This window comes from Myotis daubentonii, chromosome 10, assembly GCF_963259705.1.
Source record: "Myotis daubentonii chromosome 10, mMyoDau2.1, whole genome shotgun sequence".
NCBI classification, from domain to species: domain Eukaryota; kingdom Metazoa; phylum Chordata; class Mammalia; order Chiroptera; family Vespertilionidae; genus Myotis; species Myotis daubentonii.
The window spans coordinates 64,811,015-64,831,248 of NC_081849.1; the positions used below are offsets into that span (position 1 = coordinate 64,811,015).

General features: G+C 39.7%; 1 protein-coding gene across 2 annotated transcripts in view; it reads right to left on the reverse strand.

Annotated features, from left to right (window-relative positions):
• Positions 1-948: 948 nt before the first annotated feature.
• The window catches only part of HIBADH (3-hydroxyisobutyrate dehydrogenase), a 105,243-nt gene continuing 85,957 nt past the window's right edge, over positions 949-20,234 (reverse strand). Inside the window, exons 5-8 of one of the 2 annotated variants that reach the window (XM_059712643.1) lie at positions 16,345-16,478; positions 14,671-14,747; positions 5,287-5,443; positions 949-1,896 (exon numbers count right to left, since the gene is read on the reverse strand). In XM_059712643.1, the coding sequence (XP_059568626.1) occupies positions 1,738-1,896; positions 5,287-5,443; positions 14,671-14,747; positions 16,345-16,478 (527 nt within the window). In that variant the 3' untranslated portion in view covers positions 949-1,737. Of the gene's footprint in view, positions 1,969-5,286; positions 5,444-14,670; positions 14,748-16,344; positions 16,479-20,234 lie in introns of both variants that reach the window. The other variant, XM_059712644.1, reaches the window with a different exon arrangement.

The following is a 20,234-nucleotide window of genomic DNA, read 5'->3' on the forward strand; positions in this document are numbered from 1 at the left end:
GAGGAGGTGGCCCAGTCCAGTAGAGGAACACAGCCAACCTAGAGAATCTTGAAAAAGAATAAATGTTAGTTATTTTAAGCCAATAAATTTGAGGTGGCAGTGTATCAACGTTTGGCTCCTGCTAACTGATATACTGCTCGTTTCACTCAGAATAAAAGCCAATGTCCTCACACAGCCTACAAGACCCTGAACCCCCTCATGTCATGACACTTCTCTTACAGCCTCCTGGTCATTCCTCATAGCCAGTGTTATCCTGCCTCAGGCCCTTTGCACTTTCTGTTCCCTGCACTTACAATGTTCTTTCCTCACATCCTGCATGGTGTGCTCCCTCCTTTTCTTCTCTGCTCAGATGTCACCTTATCAAAGAACATCTCCCTTACCACCCTAATAAAGTACCCCCTGGTAATCCCATCCATCCTCTTTATCCTCCCCTCTCCCCCATTAGTCCTTATTATCACCTGACATATGCATTAAACATTTATTTCTTGTCTGTCCCAACACCTCACACACATGTGAGAGAGCAAAATTTATGGTTTACAAGGGCAGGATTTTGTAGTTATGTTCATCACCATGGCCCCAGCACTTGCTATAGTGCCTAGAATTTTTTTATCAGGAAAATGATGGAAGTTGTCCTTCTGCCAAATTTGGTGTCTAGGTTTATATCATCTGGGACATTTCTAGGAGCACAGGTGGGGAAAGTGGCAACTGTGCTCCATGTTGTTAAGTATTACATTTGATGCAGCTGGTTTTCTATAGCACTCACAACCTAGAAACCATTCAAACAAATGTGACTAAGGGTTCAGGTAGAGCAGCAGGGTGCTGGCTTGTCACTGGCCAATTCCCCTCCCTTTTCCCCCATCCTTTCCCCATTCCTCTGTTACACCAGTTTTTCAGACCACTTGATTGTTCACTAAATGGCTGGGAAGACACAAAAACTCCAAGAAAGAATTATCAGCATAGAAATTTATTCAATTTCAAAATAATATGGTTCTATTTAGAATACTATAATAATTATCTAAAGCAAATATCATCATTGGCTCTGAAACAGGTCTAAAGATGTCATTCTTTTGAAGTCAAAAATATGTAGTAAGAATGTACAAGGAAGAAAAAATATAAAAACAAGTTTGCTGAGTATGGGGAATTGTTACAAGGGGGACACACTAAGATACTGTAACGGAGTCCAAATTATAAAACATACAGCAAGGAGTTCTCCTGCTTTATCTATTCCCCAGAAAGTAACTCAGTAACCTCAGTAATGCAAGAATACCACACCTGGTAAACAGGAGAAGCTTGCTGAGGGACACAGGTAGTAATCACTGTATTCCCCCTTTCTCTAATCCCTTCCTCACACCGAGTTCTTTTTTTCCTTTAAGATCAATTTTGTCCTGTTGGAAAATATTTGGTTTTATTTGTAAAGCGGTATAACTAATATCCTGATTGAAATAATCAATGATTTAGCTGAAGATGCTCAAGGATCACACTTTTGAAAAAGGTCAATCAGCTAATTAACAGAGACCATCGGGGGCTTGCAGAAAAAAAAAATTCAGATAATGTATGTTTGCTAAATAGATAAAAATAAGCAGTAAAAAATGGGTGAAAACCCCATTTAACTGTGACCTGGACAATCCAAAGCAGACAGGTGACCTTTGATTAAACTCTTTTACTTGTGGAGTGAACAGTGGGGAGGCTCCGAGACAGAGTTTGGTTTCCAAGAGTGTCCAGGGCCAAAGTGCCAACTCAGAAGGTCTCCTCCTCTCGCAGGAACTGGAACACGGACGAGAAATCCTTCTTCGAGTAGCCCTTTGCACACATCATCCTGTAGATCTGATGGGCCTGGCTGCCCAGGAGGATTGGGCTCTTTGTGTTGGTGGCGGAGTCCTGTGCTAATCCCAGATCCTAAACCAAACAAGGCAGGAGGGACACGCTGAGACTGGGAGGAAGGCTCATTTTGAACAGTGGCTCCCAAGGCTTTGGTTTCAAAGAAGAAAAAATGAAGTCTGAGAACAAAAGATACTTACAAGCACTATGGTAAATTACATGGATATGTACATTTTATAAGTGCCTTCGCTTATAAACTGCTGCAAAATTGCTCCAGCCAGAAACTTTGTCCCCCTCCCCTTCTCCAGACTTTTTTGTTTTACTTTGACTTTGCACAAGGGTGAGATCACACAGGCAAATGCTTTTTCAGGATCTGCAGAAGCCTGTCCGCCTAAGCCAAACCCCACTGTCGAATTACTGGATATCCACTCAATCTCTTATTCAACAAATATTTAGCAGCCACTATGTGCTGGGCAGTGTTCTAAGTGCTGGTGATACCCAGTCACTGTTCTGTGCTTACTGTCTGGGGGAAGACAGACTCCAAAACAAATCCTAAGATTCCAGACAACAAAAGCAGGGTGAGGGGTTAGAAAGTGATGGACAGCAAGGGGTGGGGTGGAAGGAAGGGAGTTCTGATAGAGGAAATATTTAGGGAAGACCTCCCTGAGGTGGAGGCACTGGACCTAAGACCTGGATGTTAGGGAGGTAGTGAGTGCTCTGGAGAGCTGGGGGAAGAGTTTCAGGCATTTGGAACAGCAAGGTCAAAGTCCTGAGGTGGGACATGGTGGGCATAGTCAAAAAATAACATGAAGCCAATGAGGCCGAATTAGAGCAAGCCAAGGTGCCAGGAGGCCAAGGGGCCGGGAGGGCAAGGGGCTGGACGGCAGAGGTGGAGCATGGAAGCTTTAATGTCTGCACTTGAAGTGCAATGGGACAACCATCTTCACATCTCATAGACCTCATCCTGCTCCTGAAAGTTTCAGAACATATATGACTGTTTGAAAATAGATGAAGTTAACATTATAAAGCTTCTACAGTTAAACTGTAGCTAATGGATATCTACTACCATAAAAAAGGAATCTTGTCCAAAGTTGAAATATCTGAAGTACATGGCAGACAAGACAGGTGTGCATAATAGAAACAATATTCCCCTTATTTCATTTACTTGTGATTTTATTAGAGCTGCAAACAAGTGGCAAAACCAACTTGATTTTCTCCTTACCATTACCACGCTCACTTCCCTCACCAAGGGCAAGTCAACAGCAATAAAAGGGGAAAGGCAAGAAGCAAGATGAGAGCTAGTTCTACTCTTTGCAGAACATACTTGATAACTGAGCAATCACTGATACCATCCACTCCAGAGAGAAAATGATTCAAAGAAAAAACAAGCAAACAAAGAATGAATTAAACCTCTAGCTTCTTAAATATGTATGATGTCACAGGTATAAGCATTATTTTATGTTTATTTGCATAATTTTCACATGTAAAGAGGTAGATCTGGAAAATCTACTTAACCTTAAATTCTTCTACAGCTTTGACTAAAAAGCAAGTTGAATTATCACCCACACTTAACAAACGTGGGAGTGCTCATGCGCCGACAGGAAGGCCAGCCTCTTGTCAACACCACTGAGCAGCACACCTGTAAGATGTTTTTATTTTTAAATGACAGAGAAAAATCTACACAGAAAAATGGCACTTAATTTCTAACCTATTAATAAAACTAGAATGTAAGAACTCAGAAAAAAATAACATATTGAGCAGACAACACTACTGAGAAAAAATATCTATTGAGAGTTTTTCAAAGAAGCAAGTAAATTATTATTCCAAATAAGAGTTCATAAAACCAAAAAAGAGAAACACAAATGCCTTGGTGGCTGCTCCTTTAACGCATGGACATTCTTAAAAGGGAGAGGTGGCCTTTCAGTCCCATAATCCTAAGTGTTAGAGAAAGAAGGCGTCCTTTGAAGCTTCCTATACAGAATTTAAGACAAATGAATATCCCACTTCACTCATCAAATAAAATATTTACAAACTCATGAGCTCAGTGGGGGATCCAGGAAAAATATAAAACAATTGCTAAAGGCTTCAATAAATTAATGGAAGACCAACGTATGTTTTACAAGGAGACAGACATATTGGGGGAGTACCAAGGGTCATCATGGTTTCCCATAAGCTGCTTCTTAGTGCCCATCAGAAACAAGCTTCTCGGCTCTGGAGTTCAGAAGGAAGATCTAGTTCAGGGGTGGGCAAACTTTTTGACTCGAGGGCCACAATGGGTTCTTAAACTGGACCGGAGGGCCGGAACAAAAGCATGGATGGAGTGTTTGTGTGAACTAATATAAATTCAAAGTAAACATCATTACATAAAAGGGTACGGTCTTCTTTTTTTTTTAGTTTTATTCATTTCAAATGGGCCGGATTCGGCCCGCGGGCCGTAGTTTGCCCACAGCTGATCTAGTTTCTGTATTGACTATGTCGAGTAAATACATACAATGTGTCAGAATTTTATGAGTTAAGACCTAGAAATAAATGCACAAGCCTCTACTTCAATGACCTGCTAGCATCATATTCCCTAGCACAAGATTTAATGGCAGTTAAGTAAAACATCTCTTAGTAAGCAAAGCCCTGATCTGCCCAACAAGCTACTGTGGCTTTAATCATTGTAGCATTGAGGGGGATTTCTTTAATCTCTATCAATTTATCTGCACAAATCTAACTGGCTGTGGAGCGTTTTTGCTAACAGCTCTCTGAGGTAATAAAATATTTTTAAAAGTTCCTCTCTAAGTGCTCTCATTCTAAGCAAAACTAAGAAGTACTCTTCTTTATAAGGGAAATGACAACTGCATTTCATAGAAGAAACGAGAATAAAACAGTAGTATCCATGTGTTTCACACTGTGCTGCCTTATGCTAGTAGTTGAAAAAGCTATCTTTTATTAACAAGAAAATCATTTTAAAGGAAGGACCTTTAAAATAAAAGTGGCAGATTCCTCCTGGGCAGGGACACTGGAGAAAATGACTCAAGAAAAGGTGTCCAGCTGAGGAGAGGAGCTCCCGAACAGAGCCAGCCCTGCAGAAGAATGGGGCTGCCCAAATCCATCCCCTCTGATTAGAAGCCTCCTCCCTCCTACACTTGACCTGTTAGCTGCTCCCTCTGTTGGAGCCCTTAGCAGAATTTTAGGAACCAAATAAGCTAAGAGGTCACAACCCACTTCATACAGATCCAGAAAGGAAACTGGGCGTAAGTGTGACTCTTTCATTCTTCCATGTGCCCTGACAAATCCCCCTGCAGAGTTGATGAAACAGGGCACCCTAGGGGCTACCTTCAGTTTCCAGCGACAGCCCCACAGCATAACTGTAAAAGCCCATGCGGAGGATGTGCAAACCTAAATACAGGGAGGGAGGGAGGGAGGGAGAATTCGACCATTACACATTTCCCCTCTCTTGGGAAGCCTTTGCATTTACCATACCTTAGCCATGAGTGTTGTTCCAAATCCGCCCTGATAGTTATTAGCCGAGGGAACTCCATCCATCACCCCAGGTACAGGATTGTAAGTGTCACTTGACCAACACCGTCCTGAGCTCATATTTAGGATTTTAGCCAATAGTTTTGGGTCAAGCCCTAACCTGTCAAAGATCAAAGAAAAGAATTGTTAAGTGTCAAAATGTACAAAGTCATGCGTGACTTATTTACCTATGAGGATGCTCCATCTTCTCTCTCCATTTATTTTATGTCTTCAAAAATCAAAGCAGATTGATGAGAGTGAAGAATCCAATCTTAAATTATAAGGTATTAAGAGCTAGTGATCAAACCATTCTGAGCCAGACATTCTGCAATGAGAGAAAACCTACTGCACTATTCTACTTCTAAGAAATAACAGAATTGCAGAGAAGTGCTGTTGGTTTATCACACGTAGGTTTTCTATGAAAAAATAAGTGTCTTTCTCTTTTGGATGTTATGCATTACGTGTCACATAAGAACCTTAAATGAGGAGAAACTAAGATGGCGGCATAGATAAACACCGGGAATTTGCTGCCTCCCACAACAACTTCAAAAAAAACAACATAAAGACAAAACGAACAGCATCCAGAACTACAGGAAAGCTGGCTGAGTGGAAATTCTACAATTAGAAGGAAAGAAAAGCACGCTGAGAGCCAGAGGAGCTGTGGAAGTAAAGTGCAGAGGTACGGAGGCTCACGCGCGCAAAGGGGCTGGTACCTGAGGACGCGGCTGTCTTTTTAAATCCGGAGGGAGTCACAAGCTCCCGACAGCTCTTAACTCCGGTTCTGGGAAGTCTCTGGGGACCCAGGACTCATACGGGGAGAAACTGGACTGTCTGGCAGCGGGCAGAACTTGAGGGCGGCTTTCCCTCAAAGGTGCTTGCAGCAATTACCGGGACACTGAGACGTGCGGCCCCTTAGGGCAGGGCTGAGGATCCGGCATAGTTCCTTGCTCCGCCCTTTGATTCCCTGAGACCCCGCCCCACCCAGGCTGCGGCAGAGGCTTTTGCACATGAATGCCCCGGCCCTTTGCAACCTGAAAATTACCTAACTGCAGCTGGGCCAGACAGACCCAGAACTTCCAAGAGAAGGCCCAAGGCCCCACAGCGGCTTGCATTGCTTCACAGCTGGGCATCATCAGGGTACCTCCAAACTCCAAAAAAGGAAGGGGAATCTGCAGTTCTCTTCGTAGCTCCTGCTGTGTAACCTCAGGCAGAGGCTAAATTAGCACCTCCTTAGATCCAAGAGCCAGTGTACCCAGTGGTCAGAGGGGGACCATCCAGATTACAACTTCTCAGATCCATAAGGGACACACTCAGGGTGCAGTCTCAGTGAGCACCAAAGCCCCACTGAAGCAAGTCTTGCCCCAGAAGGGTGTCTTCAGCACAGAAGTTCTCCCACTGCAGACACAGCTGATTCTCACTGCCAATTGGCCTGGAGGTCAATTCCTCCCAGTGATCCTACAACAATCAAGGCATAACTACAATAAGACTGTGCAAAAAGCCCACAAGGGGGTACACCAAGAGTGTCCACCTCAGGTAACTGGGGAGGCTGAGCCACTGGGCCCTAAAGGACACCTAGCACACAAAACCACTCTACCAACACAGGGAAGCATAAAAAATGCGGAGACAAAGAAACAGGTCACAAATGACTGAAATGGAGGAAAGCAAACGACTGGATATAGAGTTCAAGGCCACGTTTATAAGGTTTTTCAAGAATTTTATGGAAACCGCTGATAAATTTAGTGAGGCCCTCGATAAATCCAGTGAGACTCTCGAGGATATGAAAAAGGACCAACTAGAAATTAAGCATACAGAGATCCAACAGCAGACAAGAGGATCCCAAGAATCAAGTCAAAGATTTGAAATACGAAGAAACAAAAAAGACCCAACCGAAAAAGAAAAAAGATTCCAAAAATATGAAGATAGTGTAAGGAGCCTCTGGGACAACTTCAAGCATACCAACATCAGAATTATAGGGGTACCAGAAGAAGAGAGAGGGCAAGATATTGAAAACCTATTTGAAGAAATAATGACAGAAAACTTCCCCTACCTGGTGAAAGAAATAGACTTACAAGTCCAGGAAGCGCAGAGAACCCCAAACAAAAGGAACCCAAAGAGGACCACACCAAGACACATCATAATTAAAATGCCAAGAGCAAAAGACAAAGAGAGAATCTTAAAAGCAGCAAGAGAAAGATAGTCAGTTACCTACAAGGGAGTACCCATATGACTGTCAGCTGATTTCTCAACAGAAACTTTGCAGGCCAGAAGGCAGTGGCAAGAAATATTCAAAGTGATGAATGCCAAGAACCTACAACCAAGATTACTTTATCCAGCAAAGCTATCATTCAGAATAGAAGGTCAGATAAAGAGCTTCACAGATAAGAAAATGCTAAAGGAGCTCATCACCACCAAACCAGCATTATATGAAATGCTGAAAGGTATTCTTTAAGAAGAGGAAAAAGAAAAAGGAACTCTTACCATTTGTCACAGCATGGATGGAACTGGAGAGCGGATAAATACCACATGATCTCACTCATTTGTGGAATATAATGAACAACATAAACTGATGAACAAGGACTGATCCAGAGACGGAGAGGCATTGATTGGATTGTCAGGCCTTGGAGAGAAGGTAGGGGAGGGTGGGGGTAGGGGGAAAGATCAACCAAAGGACTTATATGCAAGCATATAGGCCTAACCAATGGACACGGACAACGGGGGGGGGTGACGGCATGAGCGGGGGGGGGGGGGGTAGAGGGTAACGTGGGGATAAGGACACATATGTAATATCTTAATCAATAAAAAATATATTAAAAAAAGAACCTTAAATGAATATGAGTTTTACATTCTTTATTCACAAATGATGTATTTCAGAAAGAAATATGGACAGTGAAACTAAGCATCATGGGAGTCCGTGTGCATTTTCATGTCTGTTTATTCTTTTAGCGTTTCTGAGAATACATGCAAGAGATGAGCCATGGGCAGTGAGTGAGCTTAAGAGAAGTTATCATTATAAAAGAAGACATTTCTTCCTGAAAACTTTTCCTTGTTTATTAAATCTTCTTCAGACAATCTTGCTTATGAAGCAAGTCTGCACCAAGTTGTGACATATGCTATCTATTCGAAGACATGCATTATAGTTCTGGGTCAACTGCTGATAAGGTTACTGATCCTGATAAAACAAAGCTTGCCCAAGCGGAAACATCATTTGTTCTATCACTGGGCTGATGGCATAAACGACTATTCACTGTGGACCCAGAAAATAAAAGAATCAAATGCTATATTACTTTGATCCTAAGTCTCAATGCAGTTTGGGAAGTACAGTTTTGCTAAGTATCACTAAATCCATTTTTTAAAAAAACCTGCTGCTTTTCCTTAAAACCAAGCTCTTCAAGAATAATAATAAAAAAGACTGAAAGGAGACACATAAAAATGTTAAATAAGCTGCGCATTTTGGCATGTTTAAGTTCTTGTTTACTTAGTGTGTTCAAAATACACGTCTGCTTACTTCCGAAGTGGAGTAGCATGACCAGTTCAACATTCTGCCAGTGTTAGTGCAGGGGCTTGGGCCAACAGCAGGATGTATGTGGACTCGTCATGTAATAAAACTGCTCTCTGATATCACATGGCAGGCCAGCTACATGAATTGATATGGTGGGTCCTGTTCTAATGAGAGGGTTTTCCTAAGGATTATAAAAGATATAAAAGCCCCAATCGAAACTGGCTATCACACATTCTGTCCAACTGTGGATTGCTGGGAAGGAACACACAGTTTTAACTGTCAGTTATATATGTGCCAGTGAAAAAACCTGTTTCATTCATTCTTTTATAAAGAGCAAAGTTTGTTACATGTATAGTTTGCTACTGGATGCTTTCTTTCCCCTTTCAAATAAAATTAGGCTCTCAATACGCTGTTGCAGCAGGTGACTTTGGAAAAGAAAAAACCAATGTGCTTAGGGAAGAACTGTGAAAAGCAAACTCACAAATTAACAACAACATAATTTGCCGCAACTGCCGATATGTTCTCTAAGCACAACGTCTAATGTGTTCCATGAGCAGGAATATTTTAAAGGCCCCACAACATCGCTTTTCCCTTCCATTTGGAATATAACTTAGGGGTTTCCTAATTTAGATTCTTTTAAAAACAGTTTATCACACTTAAAACAGCAGAGTTGCTCCCCTCTTTACAATCCACCAGACTATACGTAACAGTACCTCCCCATAGTTTGTACTGCTAAAGAAATTCAAGACTTGTCTGTAAGCCTCACCAAAATGAGGCTTATTATTCTTTGTAAACCCCTAAGTTTCATTTTTCTTGAAAGTTCAAGGAAAAACACTGGCAATAATTTATGAAGTCCCTTTTGATAAACACATTACTATTTAGAAGCACCCTGATGGGCACGCAAAAACGAGGCGGCAGTTGTTGCGTGCTCACTTCTCAATCAGTTGCCTCCCACCATGCTGATTCCCTTAGGAGATGGCGACTCCCTCTCCGCTTTTGCTCCAACCTGACCCCTCCCCCCCAGCATTAAAAAGAGCAAGTTAGAAGTGTTTTGCATTTCATCTTTCTGAAGGTTTTTTCACTGGCACATATATAACTGACAGTTAAAATTAGACATGATATTAAAATCAGTTGCTGGAGTCCTCTGTCTTCCACTGAAACCAGCTCGAATACACAGTAATTGTCATTCAGAGAGTCTATCCTAGAACGTCATGCTTCACTGGAGAAGACTGAGTTTCCATCTGAAATCAACAAATTAATCCAAGACAGGTATCTGAAAGGGCAAGTTTAATAGGAAGCAGCTACTGGGCTCTCAACCATGATAAAATGTTATTGCTGTTTCCCTGTAAATTGGCTGGGAACATATGATACTTTCTGCATAAGAGCCCCACTGCTGTTCAGGAGATATACAGCTCAAGCCGTCAAAAGGATGACAGTCTGTCAGTCCCCATAATAACTTGCCACTGGATGTGGTTCGTGAGTGCACACATGCATGCGTGTGGCATTGCAATTGCTGGAATGTTCTCTGATATAAACAGAATGAATTCATTGCTCTGACTGCATATATAATGCAACTCATATAAACGTCACTGTATCAAATCTACTCACCTCTACAACACAAGAATTTTAAATGAACTACTGAGAGAAGTAAAAATGCAAAAATTGTAAAAAAAAAAAAAAATTAGAGAACCCAAATGTTTACCTTCGCTGTAACCAAGGCTTTTAAGGGCCAAAAAAGTTTGTTCACTTTATAGTCTCTGTATCTATCTATACTGTCTGGTTTTACATAAGAACAAAGCCAATGATTTCACTAAAGTGAACAGCTCTAGAAGTGAAACATCTAAGACCATGTCAATCTTAGTCAATCACTGAGTGACTCATTTAATGCTCACACAGATCTTCCATGCGCAGGTGTTATATCTGCTGTACCTGCAGCCAAGGAGACCAGAGTAAAGGAGCTAAGTCCTGTGACTGCCCTCCAGGAGTGGGCCAGTTAAGACACACACCCAGATACCTTTGACCTAAGGCAGGAGAAGTCCCTCCCTCCCTCCCTCCCTCCCTCCCTCCCGCCCTCTTCATCTGCTTGACAAATCTTCACTGAGTGCCTACTATGTGGTAAGTATGTTAAGATATGACAGTGAGCAGACAAAGCCATTCCCATTCCTGAAGCTTGCATTCTAGTTGGGAAGACACAATAAACAAACGTACGTGTATATGTATATGTATATGTATATGTATATGTATATGTATATGTATACACACACATATATACATATATATGTCTATGTATATAAAATGCCATCTAGTGAGAAGTATTATGAAGAAAAGGCATATAAGTACATTCAATTCAAATACTAACCACTACCGCCATCATGTCATCACCACCATGTACTGAGCAGCTACTATGTGCCAGAATCTGTTTTTAAAGATTTACATGGATTAACTCTTCACTACAACCCTATGTAAAGATACTATTATTTTTGTCATTTTATAGATAAGAAAAGCTTAAGTTCGATGGCAGAGCAGGGATACAGACATCAACAGACACCCAAACTCTTACCATCCTCTGAGTCTCACTGGGTCATGTGGGTAGGGAACTTGTTAGCCAATCAGCCAATCTGATGGCACTTTATCAGCTTATTAAGAAATTGGGTCAAACTTTTACTCCAAACCTTTTGCCATTTGCTAAATCTACTAGGGTATACACTTAAGGCTTCAGTCATCACAAAAAAACAACAACAACAACACAAAACAGGCAACATCTTCTAAGGGCAGGAGCCCAGAATCTAAAATTATTCTTGTGGGAAAGTTTTCATCTTGAACAGCCTTCCAGAAGTTCAACTGTTAAGCTTTTGGTGGAAGAAGACAATATGGTTGTTGATGGAGGGGCCTGGGCCCTGGTTGGTAATGCAAACAACTTCTACCACCACTATTGAAAATAATAATAATAATAAAAAATTCCTGGTGGAGCAAATATAAAAACAAAACAACACAACTCAACTATCAACGCTGTTGCTATGCAGTGCACAGGGACAAAAGCTCTAATGCAAGCAGGGCACTGCGAGGGCCATAAAACTGCATCCTAACTAGAACCCAATCAGAAGGGAGAAAGGTCTAGTAAAAAAGAACCCCAAGATACATTGTATACCAATATTTTTTATAGTTCACTTTTTTTATAGCATTTTAAACTTTCACTAACATCCATAAAGACTCACTGTAAAAGATCATAGAGTCAATAAGAGTTTTTAACTGTAAGATTTTATTCTTCCCTTTTCTTTGTTTTTAAAGGAAACATCAGTGTTCAGGAAAAATACTGACTTACAAAATTAATCAGAAATGATCACTTCATAGGAATAGGTGGCTCAATCTGTAAATGTTGACATTAATGCTCTAAAAATGTTCACTTTGGAGTGAGCAGAATATAAATGTGGCTGAACCACTTTGATGCTGTACTACTTTGTGGGAATTTACTACTTGGGAATTTATGCTCGCTGATGCCAATTTTCCCTTTCACCTTGCAAAGCTCAATAAATTGTGGCCGCTCTCTATACTCTATTAGAGAACAATCCTGTCATTTTAAAACCATGTCTGTAAACCATGGAGAAGAGACAACAGCAGAAGCAATCATTTTTAGGACTTTCAAATCACTGAGAATCTTTGTAAGATAAATTGATAAAATCCTAATGCTATGAAAATAAGCAATTCATTAATACAATCTGAAGTACCAGAAACGTAGCTCATTGTAACAGTTCAGTAAAACTAGGGAGTTCTTTGTGTTGAAACACACACACACACACACACACACCAGGAATAGTAATGTCTATAGAGTTTTGGAAAAAAATTAAATATTTAAAAGTTCATATTTTTAAATACTGTTTTTGACATTGTGGATCAAGGCCAATGATAAGGGAAATTTTATTTATTGCTTCTGCTTTTAATATTTCTATTTGGAATTTTATCACTTTTCATTTTTTATTTGATAAACCACTCTAGTAGCTAAGTGTATACATTTCATTGCATGCATTTCATTCAATTCATTTGATTTTCATACTCTTATTTTTTTGAGAGAGAGAGAGAGAGAAACATCAATTGGTTGCCTCCTGTACGTGCCCCAACCAGGGATTAAACCTGCAACCTGGTGTACCAGAAGATGCTCCAATAAACTGAGCCACACTGGCCAGGGCCATATTATTCTTTATTAGCTGATATTTGGAGTTGGACTTCCACAAGCACTTACCATATAAAAACTTCATTTGAGAATAGCAAATGATCATCTAATAAGACTTCTGCTGGGAAAAGTATTTGAGAAATGCCAGAGGCTACATCACTATGCCTAAGGAACATCCCGACTCAGTGATGCTCAAGGTAAGAAGCAGAATGTTAAATAACAGGCACAGATAAAGAGGAAGTTTTCAGTATAGTATAACCTAGGTTCATCCAGGCTTTTACTTTTTACTGTGTTTTCATTTACATCCGGAAAAATGAAGATAAAATTCTAGAGATGCACATGCATACTAATACTCTAATCTTACTGTCAACACCAATTAATTTTGAATGCGATTTTGGTGCCAGAAATTTATATTTTCTCCCTCCATGAAATTAGTCTAGACATGTAAACAACTTACTAGTAACCAGTTTTTCAATTATGATAAGTGACCCATAGCCTAAAACCGACTACAATACAGAAATAACAATGAATAACTTCCTATACACACTACCAGTTTTATTAAAGCTTTGTACAGATATGCTAAGTTTACCATCTTACAGACACTCAATTTTAAAATGTAAATGGTACAGGATATTGATAAACCAATTAGCGCTGATGCAAAGCAAATTCCTCTTTTATCTCAATTACAACATGACAACTTAATAGGTCAAGATAGTTTAACATCTGAGACAAGGGCAATTCAATAAAACAACAGCATCTTGATATGGTAATTAAGAGGAAATGTGAATCCATTACTATGTTTTAAAAAATATCTCAAGTACTTAGGCTCTTTTAATTGCTTTTATCAAAAGTTGTGATACGGAGCACCACTCTGATCTGTTATATGTTTGGTATGTAGTTTTGGGAAGTGTGAAAAAAAATCCGAATAAAGCATACTGCTCTTCAAGCACTTTCTACAGTAAGAAATATATATTTATTAAATTCATTAAATAAAAACAATAAAAATTAATTGATTAATCAAATGTAGCATTCCTAACCTTCAAAAAATTACAGGCTCAAATTAAGACATTAACCTTAAGCATTCTAAGGGATGATCATCATCGTAAGAAAAACAGAATTAAGCAAAGTATGAATGTCATTTTATTTTAATGGAAAGATATACGCTTAATGTAAAGTGACAAAACCAATGACAAGTTAAAATGAAAGATGTATGCCATCCAGTTTATCCAGGGAATAAGCAACTACAAGCCCTTATAGAGTAGATTTGGGGGACTACATTTAAAATAGATATATAAAACCAGTCATGGGGTAGCATAACACTTGAATTCACTACACATTAATGCCGTGTTTTATACAAATTTGTCCTGCACTGCCAAAGAGTGTTTAAATTTTATAGTAAAAGTGTTTCTTGCATTTTAACATAACAGGAGAAATGGAGCTTCCACATAAAAAGGATAATGTGACTTCGAATATACAGCACAATGCAGTTTATGGCTATGGCAAAGAATATTCATGCTCTCCAGGGTCCTATTGGTTGTCAAATAAGCAAAGGCTATTAAAGTTCAATAATGAAGTACTTTCAAGGTGTTCCTGGATCAACTCATTTATCTCATGAACAATTTTTTTCAACATCTGAAAAATCAACTAGGAAAGCTCATAAAAATTGTACTATTCAACAAACCTGATCCCAAGATTCATAGCTTCAGCGGTTCCAATCATACTAATAGCTAACAGCATGTTGTTGCAGATCTTTGCAGCCTGAAAAGAAATTGAGGACATAGTAAATACCTTTATGTTCAAGTTATAACTCACAGGAAGTTTTTCTTCACCCAATCCCGCATGCTTCTTTCTAACAGTAAGAACATTCAACAATTGCTTCTCTCCACTGGGAAAGGAATATGGTGCTGTGTGCTTCCCTCTGAGCCTAACACACTATCCCAGAGCAGGGGCTGGGGGCAGTGGTATCTCTCCCACTAAGTAGGAACCCACAGAGCTCCTCCTGTGGGCTCAGTCTGAGAGGGGATACTGATCTATGCGGCATGCCTGCTCTTAGAAGGATGGGGCTTACATTCTAATTAGGGAAATGGGAATGACGCTGAATGAGAAGGCAATGAACAAACCAAGGAAACCAAGTGGTAAATTGTACAGTAGAGGCTATAAGACAGAGACAATAGCTGTTCAAAGAAATAAGATCACTGAGGTAGGAGCAAAGAGGAAGTGGAACCTGAAGCCACTTCTCAGAAGGCCAGGCAGGATTTCATCAGCGAGAGAGAGAAAGGAGGAGAGCAGGGGGAAGGTAAATATGTAAGAGCATGGGATGTTCTTGAGAACAGGAAGAAAACTGACTCATGTGCCCGAGTTTTAAAGAATGGTGAGAAATTTGATAGCTAAGATTAGGGAAGAGCTATGAAAGCTAAGGGAGGGTGGAGAGTTAAAATTCATTTGACATGAGAGGAAATAGTGATCTATTCAAAGTTTCAGAGCAGGGAAGTACTATAATGATACAAGCATCCTGATGGAGTTGGTTTCCCTTACACTGTTGGGCAGAATGGTGATCCTGGGATGCCATTAGGCTTCGAGCAGTAAATGAGATGTAGACAATGCGAGAAAGATTGGATCAGGAAATATCTGGTCTGGAATATATCTGAATGGACAAGATGGTCAACAATGAGAGCCACTGAATCAAAAATCAATGGAACTTGGAGACTGACTAGACAAGGGCACGGAGACAACTGACATATCTAAGATAATACCACAGTCTTGAGTAAAAGCACGAAGGGACCAGTGACCAGGATAGAACATTAACAGGAGGGAGTGTGAGTATGTGTATCTTGGATGAGAGGGAGATGAGCAGCTTGATTTCAGAGTTTTGAATTTTCATTCACCTCTATCTGACTAGAAAGTTGATATAACATATTTCTAAATGAAAACTATTTTGTTTTCAAGAAAAAGATTAAAATGCATAGATTACATCTACCTGACTATACTGCAAATAGTTGTAGCATGTAATTTGAAAATTAGAAGGAGGATAGCAACAACTCAGGTAACATGAGCACTACAAACAGAAACAGCTTTAAGAATGATTTCGGGGGTCACTGGGATGATATGTCAAAATATGAAGGATGGAACTTGATATCTTTTTTTTAATAAAAAAAGTTGACTAATGTCTGCTTAATTCCAACACGAATGAAGGGAATTTAATTTATTTCAAATTAATTTAAGAAAACTTGGGCCAACAAAACATACACAGATTGAACAGAGTAAGTAGGAATAAGAACATGGTCAGGAATGAGAAATGAACATTAGCTAACTTTACACCATAAGCCAGGGCCGTTAATATGAATGAACATGTTACCTGTCCGGTCCCAACAGCACCACAGTACACCACATTGGAGCCCATGCAGCCCAGCAACTCCTTAGCAGCAGCAAATTCCTCTTCGACTCCTCCCACCATGAACGTGAGGTTCCCAGACCGAGCAGCTCCCACACCTGAATGGTTTGGGGTAAAGAGAGAGTGAAATGAGAGACAATTCCCAAACCAAATGAAAACATCTTGCTTTCAAATTATATTTGTCAGGTATGTGCAAGACACTCTAAATTTCTATTGGAATATTTTAATAATCAAGTATCATGTAGGTTAATCACAAGCCAAAAGAGGCAGATTTAGTCAAACCCTCAATTCATCTTAAATATTTAGGCACAATCATGGCAGGACATACCTAGGAATTTGAAATGTGAATTTTATCATTCCCATGCATCTCTTATGCCCCTAAGAAACCTACTCAGTAACAGAAAGTGTATGAAAAAGGTCATCTGTGCCCCAACCAGCATGGGAACAGCCAGGGGAGTTTACTGCCTGAGTCTGAAATTGGGTCTCTGGCTCACACGCTTGCTTTCCACACACTATATACAGATGAGATCCACGAAGAGTGACCGACTCTTTCTCCCATAAACAAAGTAGGCATTTCAGTAAGAAAATAGTTGCTTATTTAGAGTGATTACAATGATGTGCACTTTTGAATATTACTTGATTTTTCTTTTACCTCCTGCTATCTACCTTTTGGGTAATTCATTCCTAGTGATATGAGCAGGAAGAAGAAATAAACTAACACTGGTTTTGCCAGTCCTTAGCATCTTTTTACAAGAGTCTGATGCATGTTCATTAAATGAAAATGAGTGAAGGAACAACTTCTACTTTAGCACAGAAAATATGTCCTAGACTTACCCTAAAAGGGTGGGAGGAGGGGGTGGCAGGGGAGGGAGCTTTATTCATCCACATTTTTATTAACTGTAAAATAAAACCAAGGGTATTATTACTGTTTTCGGTATTAGAGAAATCTTAATTCAAAGTTTTCGAGTTAGGTTTTGTTGTTCAAATCCAGGAAAGTATGAGAAGAACTATATTAGTACAATTTTTGCCTTTACAATTTATTTTATAGTACAGCTAGGAATAAAGAAACCCTAATTGTCTGCCCTATGTATCAAATCTGGCCATTAGAATAAACAGCTGCAAGTAATGGCCTACTTTTGAATTTAATTTATTCAATGAAATACATAGTTTTTATACATAAAAAGCCCAAGTGAGGAGAGCTTTATTTCATTCAAATTGTGAATATTTTGCAATTGCCAAATCAAGTAGACTTTCTATTTTATAGGTCATGCTATTTTTAACTAATTATTAAAAGCAAAAGAAGTCAGCATTATGTTAGCCAAACAATTTTGGAAGAGGGAGTAGCCACATGTGAAGGCCTGAGAGGCTCATACATACAGTTAAATTACATTATTTCAAAATATTTTCAGACACACTTCGGAGTTGATTATGTACAAAACCCCAATTATAACGAATGCTTTTAATTAGCTAATCTGTGTCATTTGACCATTCTGATAACATTGACGTTTAAGTGACTATCATTCTTTTAGTTTCTAATTTATTTCACCAAGATGGTAGATCGTTAATGTTTTACAATTATTCTTCTGATTTCTATAGCCATTTTTATTTAAACCACATAACCACTCTTACTTCTAATCCTGTTGATCTGACTTAGAGAAATTAGGCAGACAATTTAAGTCAAAGCTAACAAACAAATCCAGCACTATCCATCATAGGTCACTAGCTTTGTATCCAGATTACAGACTGCTAAATAGCTTCAGAGAGTCATTTATTAAAGGAAAAATTAATGCTGACAATGGTTCTCAGCTGGTTAATCTTTTGACAGGTGTACTTTCTCACTTGTTCAAACACATATTTCAAAAAGAAGAAATAAGTTACTTAAGCAAGAGAAGATCATGAAAGCAAGACTAATTCATCTTTTAATTCAGAGGTCTATGGTATTCCTACTCTTTCTTGCTCTCAGTGTGGCGGTATAATTATTTCCGACTATCATAGCCTACATTCCAATGTAAGGGTCTAAAGTGGGTAATTCTAAAGTTCTGGCATTCTTTGAGACTGAATCCTATCTTTCCACACATATTCATCTAACCATACAATATTATCAAACCTATCCCACTGCAAAGGCAAAATTCAGACCTAAATGGTCCTAAAATGAATGTAACCCTTTTGAGCTTAGAAAATAATATCTAGAAAGTTGGAATTCTACAGCTGTGTAAGAAATCTTATAGATTTCAGAAGACAATGTACACATTTTAATGTTTATCAATAATAAATAAATTTATTACATTGCCATGCGATTTTAAATAATTCAAGCCCACTTCCTCAAATAGAAAAACATGGAATATATACTCAGGGAGCTGCTAAAATATTGGGAGAAGTATTTATTTTACCTTATATTCTAGTAACTGTATATACAAAACCAAAATACATCGAGTTCTTAATTCTATTACAGCATTTACTGCGCCTTATTAAAATATTTTATTTTCTTACCTGATTCCTCCATTACTCTATAAGCTCTGACAAGGTCAGCACTGGGTCTTGTTTATGTCAGCATTCCCATTAGCTACCATGGTGCATGATACATTCAATAGCCAGTTGTTTGGTAAATAAATTTCTGAACATAGTTGAAGGAGTAAAGGATCCAGAATGGAATATCTGGTTTGGGGATGTGCCCCTTGCTGGCTGTTATTATAAACAAATGACCTATCCCCCTTGCTGGCTGTTATTATAAACAAATGACCTAACTTCTCTGAGTCTCAGTGTATAAAAAATGGGGAAAGCATTAATAACTTCTTCTGAAAGTAGCTGTGAATTTATGAACATATGTTGTAAAATACAAAATACTATTTAAATGTAAGTCCTTTATACTTCACTAGAGGCCTGGTGCACAGATTTGTGCAGGGAGTGGGGGGGAATCCCTCAGCCTGGCCTGCGCCCTCTCGCAATCTGGGACCTCTTGGGGGATGTCTGACTGCCAGTTTAGGCCCGAATGAGCAGTGCACCAAGCCGCAAGTGGCCAGGGAGGAGCCTGAACTGGTGCTGGGCACAGCGCTGCTCGCACTCATCCCAATCGTGCTCATCCCAGCCCGCTGAGCCTGCTGCTGGTGCTACTCAGGGGATGCTGCGGCCACTGTGCTTGCCAGCATGAGCCTGGCTTCTGGCTGAGCAGCACTCTCACAGAGCGCACTGACCACCAGCGGGCAGCTTCTGCATTGAGCTCCTGTCCCCTGGTGGTCAGTGTACATCATATTGTCCAGTCATTCCATCGTAACGCTTAGGCTTTATTTTACAACTTCAGTTGGTGAGGTGGGAGTTTAATCTTTACCTATGTAATACCTGGAGTCCTTTCAAATTTGGTTATCTAAGCTGTTGTCTTCTCTAGGATAATTTTAGCCTCTCTGGCTTAATCTTAGCTGGCTGGAGGTGGACCTATGAACAATGGAAGCAGGAAGCCAGGCTAGGAAACATGAACATGGCCCATGGCCAATGATGACCCCGATGACAGTGAAGTCCTCCTGGGACATCTTTCAGTGGCAGCACAGTGTATGGGAAAGTGACAAGAATGCTGCCCTTGTTTGGTTTCATTCACTCAACAAAATTAACCTACTAAGATCAAGCCCTGCCGAACCGGTTTGGCTCAGTGGATAGAGCGTTGGCCTGCGGACTGAAGGGTCCCAGGTTCGATTCCGGTCAGGGGCATGTACCTTGGTTGCGGGCACATCCCCAGTAGGGAGCGTGCAGGGGGCAGCTGATCGATCTCTCTCATCGATGTTTCTAACTCTCTATCCCTCTCCCTTCTTCTCTGTAAAAAAAAAAAAAAATCAATAAAATATATATAAAAATGAAAAAAAAAG